We start from the raw sequence: 5,341 nt of genomic DNA on the forward strand, positions 1-5,341 counted from the left end.
ATCCATCCATCCATCCATCCATCCATCCATCCATCCATCCATCCATCCACCATCCACCCACCCATCCACCACCCCACACACCCAACAAACCTCCAAACTCTCGGGCTGATGATGAGTTTTCTCCCTCAAGTGACTTCTCCCGGATCATTTCCGAAGGGATTTGGTGACTCCCTGAGCTGGGAAAAGCAGGGAGGGCTCCACCACAACGTGTTTCCAAGGGTATGGCCACGACAAAACCATCAGCACTCACATTAAAGAGTCCTTTTTTTACCTCTGCAAAGAGGACAAAGAAAGTTTTCTCATCATGTGGGTCCTACTGCACAAAACTTTCCAAAGGAGGTGCTGAAAGAAGTAAACTTAAAAATTCTTAAAATCTCTTAAATGTTAAATTCAATACAAATTTTAAATTAAAAAAAACCCTTACATTTTAAAACTTAAATTTACTTTCATTTTTAAACTTTTTTTCATATTTCATTTTAATTTACATTTAAAAACTTCGATTTTAAATTTAAAAAAAAAGAGGTCAAAGATGGTTTTTTTCATCGTGTGGGTTTCTACTACACTCCTGAATTTTCCAAAGGAGGTGTTGAGAGAAGCAACCTTAAAAATTCTTAAAATGTCTTAAATTTAAAATTTTACATAAATTTAAAATTAAAAAATAACTTGCATTTTAAAACTTAAATTCAACTTTAATTTTTTTAACTTTTTAAAATTTTTAGTTTAATTTTAATTTCACTTACATTTAAAAATTCAATTTTAAATTTCAAAAAAAGAGGACAAAGACGGTTTTTGCATCGTGTAGGTTCTACTACACACCTGAATTTTCCAAAGGAGATGCTGAGAGAAGTAGATATCTTTAAAAATCGTCATATTTCTTAAATTAAATCTTAATTTTTTTAAATTTAAAATTTAAATTTTTAACTTACAGTTTAAAACTTAAAGCTAACTATAATTTTTAAACTCTTTTTTTTAATATTTAATTTTAACTTACATTTAAAAACTTCGATTTTAAATTTCGAAAAAGAGGACAAAGACAGGATTCTACTACACACCTGAATTTTCCAAAGCAGGTGCTGAGAGAAGTAACCTTAAAAATTCTTCCAATTCCTTAAATTTAAATTTAATTATTTAAAAAAAAATAAAAATTAAAAATCAGGTATTCAAACAAACACCCTCCAAACTATTTCTCCTCCTCCCAAAGCCCCAGAAGTTCCTCTCCGGCAGCAGATGGAGCAGAATTAGAACATAAAACCATCGCCTGTTTGAATATTTACCAGTAGATGGCACTGGCTGGTTGGTTTGCGATGGTAGAACCGCGACTTCGGAATATCCGCACACTCGGGATCTGCCGGGTCGGGATGGGATGGGAAGGGCTCACGCAGGGACTTGGAGCAGCTGCCGGGATCAAGGATTTCCCGGGATCAAGGATTTCCCGGGATCAGGGACTGGTGATGCCCCTCCCTCGGCCTCACCGATGCCCTCTCACTTTTTAAAGAGGCGTCACCCCTTTAAAAAGCAGCAGAAGCACCTGATGGAAGTGGGGGGGGGGGGGTTTCCAGCCCTCGGGATCTCTGAGGCAGCTCTGGAATTCCAGCTCTGCTCTCAGTTCCCAACTTCTGCGGAATTCCTCCCTGAAAAGGCAGGAAGGAGCTGTGGGAGGAGGGATGGGGGGAGGACCTGCCAGACATGCAGGGCTGGGGGAGGCTGCTCTCAGCAGAAGGAGATATTTCCAAATAATCAGAGAATATCCTGAGCTGGAAGGGATCCACGAGGATCATCCAGCCCCACTCTGGCACAGGACACCCCAACAATCCCATCCTGTCCCTCAGAGCGTTGTCCAAACCCTCCTGGAGCTCTGGCTGTGCCTGCTGCCCTGGGGAGCCTGTTCAGTGCCCAACCACCCCCTGGGGGAAGAACCTTTCCCTGAGTTCCAACCTAAACCTCCCCTGGAGCAGCTCCAGCCTTTCCCTCATGTCCTGTCAATGGTCACCAGAGAGAAGAGATCAGTGCCCAACCCCTCTGCTTCTCCTCACTGGGAAGCTTTAGCCAAACTCCAAGCTCTCCCCTCAGTCTCCTCTTCTCCAGCTGGAATATTTTGCTCTGTTACAACTTTTTTTTTTTTTTTTTCACAGGGAATTCACAGATCCATCAAAGTTGCTCGAGATCACTCTAAATCTAAATTTTTTGGGAGTGGGGGAGCTGCTGAGCCCCTCAGACAGTGTTTGGGCTCAACTCCTGCCACCCCCTCCTTGTCTCTTCTGCTGGGGTTTGGGGTTTTCCCCCCCTGACATATCCAAGCTTTGCCGTTGCCTCCTGACCTGCTTGGTTTCGGATGCCACCAGCTCTTGGTCAGGAAGCTGCAGCTTTGTGCCACCCTGTGCCACCTCAGAGCCTTTGTGTCCCCTCTTGCAGCCCAGTCCTTACGATGCTACACGTGCAAGGAGCCCACGGACATCTCCAAGTGCAGAACAGCCACCCTGTGCCCCCCCAAGGCCACCGTGTGCACCACGACCCTGCACTCTGTGGACACGGGTAAGTCCTTGGGGGAGCTGATCCCTCTGCAGATCCCTGGCAGATCTCCTGGGAAGGGAGCAGAGACTCAGTGGATGGGTTGGGATGGAAGGGATCATCAAGTTCCACGGGCAGGGACACCTTCCACCAGTCCAGGTTGTTTCAGCTTGGCCTGGAACACTTCCAGGGATGGGGCAGCCACAGCTTCTCTGGGAATTCCATCCTGGCCCCTCCCCACCCTCACAGGGAAGAATTCCTTCCCAATATCCCATCTAAATCTACTCTCTTAGTTTAAAACCATTCCCCCCTTGTGCTGTCCCTCCATCCCTTGTCCCCAGTCCCTCTCCAGCTCTCCTGGAGCCCCTTTAGGCCCTGGAAGGGAGTCCAAGGTCTCCTTGGATCCTTCCCTTCTCCAGGAGAACATTCCCAGCTCTCCCAGCCTGGCTCCAGAGCAGAGGATCTCCACCCTTGGAGCATCTCCATGGGCTCCTCTGGAGCTGTTCCAACAGGTCCAGGTCTTTGTGCTGCTCAGATTTCCAGGTGTGGGATTCTGTGCTCCAGGTGGGATCTCAGCAGAGCAGAGAGGCAAAATCACCTCCCTCAACCCGCTGGGCTCGCTTCCCTCTCCCATCCCAGTCCCACCTTGGATTGCCCTTTAACTCCTCTAAAGGAATCCAGGTGAAGTTATCCCACTGGAAAGAGGGAAGGAGGGAAATCCAGCAGATTTGGAGCCTCACAGTGAAGTATACAGGACTCATTATGCATATATTAGGGATTGTTTTAAATATTACTTTTATTTATATATATTAGATAAGTTTGAAAAATTTCATATTTTTATATCTTTTGCACATATTTTATACGTTACATTTTAATCCAGGCATTAAAGAAATTGATCTAAATGTGTAAATATGTAAAACAAATACATAAATGTAAAAAGAAAATATAAATATATAACAAAAACATAAAATATGAATGTGAAGTTTAAAATACAAAATTATAAATATGGAATATAAAATTTAATATAAATATAGACATATTAAAAATTATGATTTTTAATATCTATTTTTTAAAGTATACTTTGCTCTGCTCGTTTTGCCTTTCCCACCCCTGTGCCCTCGCGGGCCCTTAATTTATACCTGTGTCCGAACATCCCTAGGGATTTGTGTCCCTTTACCACGCTGGAATAATTTAGCAAAGAGCAGGAGGGTGAGAGGGAGTCAGCACTAAGAATCTGTGGCCTCATTCCCACAAAAAGCAGCCCGGATCAGAGGCATCCACGGATTAAAGACGCCCAACACCTCGTTTTCCCGTGTTTCCCACCGCCAGCTGCCTGCGCTTCCTTCACCTCTTCTCCCCCTCTCCCACCTGCCTCTTCCAGGTTATCCCTTTTTTGGGAACATCACGGTGACCAGGGCCTGCGAGGAGGAATGTCTGTCCAACAACGGGATCGGGGCCTCCAAACCCAAGTCCTGCTGCTACACCGACCTGTGCACCGACGAAACCAGGGCCAGCAGCGGGGTGAGGAGCAGCTCCTCAGCCCTGCCCCTGGTGGCCCTGCTGCTTGGCAAGGTCCTCCAGCGCTCCCTGTAGTGTCCCCAAGTGCCTGAGCTCCGGCCAAAACCTCCCCCACCGCCCCTCTCTCTGCCGAGTGAACTCTCAGATCCCTTGGGAATGACCTCCCCTGCTGATGCGTGGCTTTCCCTCGTCTCTCCCAGCGCTGGGAGTTCAAGTGGATTCAAGTTTGGGCACCTGGAGCTAAACCCCTCGAATTTCCAGCTCCCAGAGTGCTGAGCAGATGTTTCCTCACCTTTGGCTGCTTTTGGTCCACTTTTGAATTTCCTGGTTTCTACAGAATCGTGGAATGGGTTGGGTTGGGAAGGGACCTTCAAGATCAGCTCGTTCCAACCCCCCTGCCGTGGGCAGGGACACCTTCCACTAGACCAGGTTGCTCCAAGTCCCACCCAACCTTGCCTGGAACACTTCCAGGCATTGGAAAACCACAATTCCAACCTCCCTGGACACCTCTGGTGCCACCTCCTGAGTCAGAGGAGCAGATGGGTCTGGTCCCAGTTTCCTGCCTGCCCATCCGAGTGTGGATGGCACTGGCAGAGAGCTGGCACTTGATTTGGTCAGGAATAAGTTCAGAAGAACTCAGGTCCATGGGTTGGGATGGGATGTATTTCTGGAAAGCTCAGAACGTTCCCCAGACTCACCAGGCCAGGGTGGGTTAGACCTGGAAAACCAAATCTGGGAATTTGGCCACACAACCCCCCCGCCAGGAGCCTCTGCCTGAGCTCAGGTTGCAGCCAGAGCTCCCAGATCTCCCTTCCCAGATGTTTTACAGATTATTCCAAGCAAATTCTTCTCTTAGTCTGCCCCCCCCACCCTCATCCCTTCACAGCAGGAAATGAAAAGGAATGATTATCCCAGTTAAAAAAGCCGGTTATCAGCACTCCTGGATCCCAGCTGGGATTTGCTTGGAGCACCTGTGGGGTTGACTCTGCTGCTCTGGCTGCTGGAAAAGCAGCTGGAGTGGAAGCAGATGTGGGATGAGCAGGGTGTTCCCAGCTCCCGGCCCTCTCTGGGGTGGGAGAACCAGGGAATTTGCCACTTGCTCCTCTTGCCAGGGCTCATCCAGGGCAGCAGGAACCCCCTGCCAGAGCGAGGGCAGAGGGAACATGGACACAGCCCAGGCACCATCCCTGTGTGCTCAGGGCATCCCAGACACCTCTTCTGTGCCAAAGGCCATTTTCCCTCCATTTTCCCCTCTGTTTTCCCTTCCCTTTCCTTTTTCCTTCTTTTCCCCTTCTGTTTTCCTCCCCCTTCCTTT

General features: G+C 47.7%; 1 protein-coding gene across 1 annotated transcript in view; it reads left to right on the forward strand.

The window, feature by feature from the left end:
* LOC114071989 (secreted Ly-6/uPAR-related protein 1-like) overlaps window positions 1–4,103 on the forward strand; it is a 7,260-nt gene extending 3,157 nt beyond the window's left edge. Inside the window, exons 2-3 of the mRNA XM_027909896.1 lie at window positions 2,413–2,532; window positions 3,890–4,103. Coding sequence (XP_027765697.1) covers window positions 2,413–2,532; window positions 3,890–4,101 — 332 coding nt within the window. The 3' untranslated portion in view covers window positions 4,102–4,103. The remainder of the gene's footprint in view (window positions 1–2,412; window positions 2,533–3,889) is intronic.
* Window positions 4,104–5,341: the final 1,238 nt, after the last annotated feature.

Source organism: Empidonax traillii, unplaced genomic scaffold (assembly GCF_003031625.1).
Source record: "Empidonax traillii isolate 1590-97213 ecotype Southwest subspecies unplaced genomic scaffold, ASM303162v1 scaffold2498:size38256, whole genome shotgun sequence".
Lineage (NCBI taxonomy): Eukaryota > Metazoa > Chordata > Aves > Passeriformes > Tyrannidae > Empidonax > Empidonax traillii.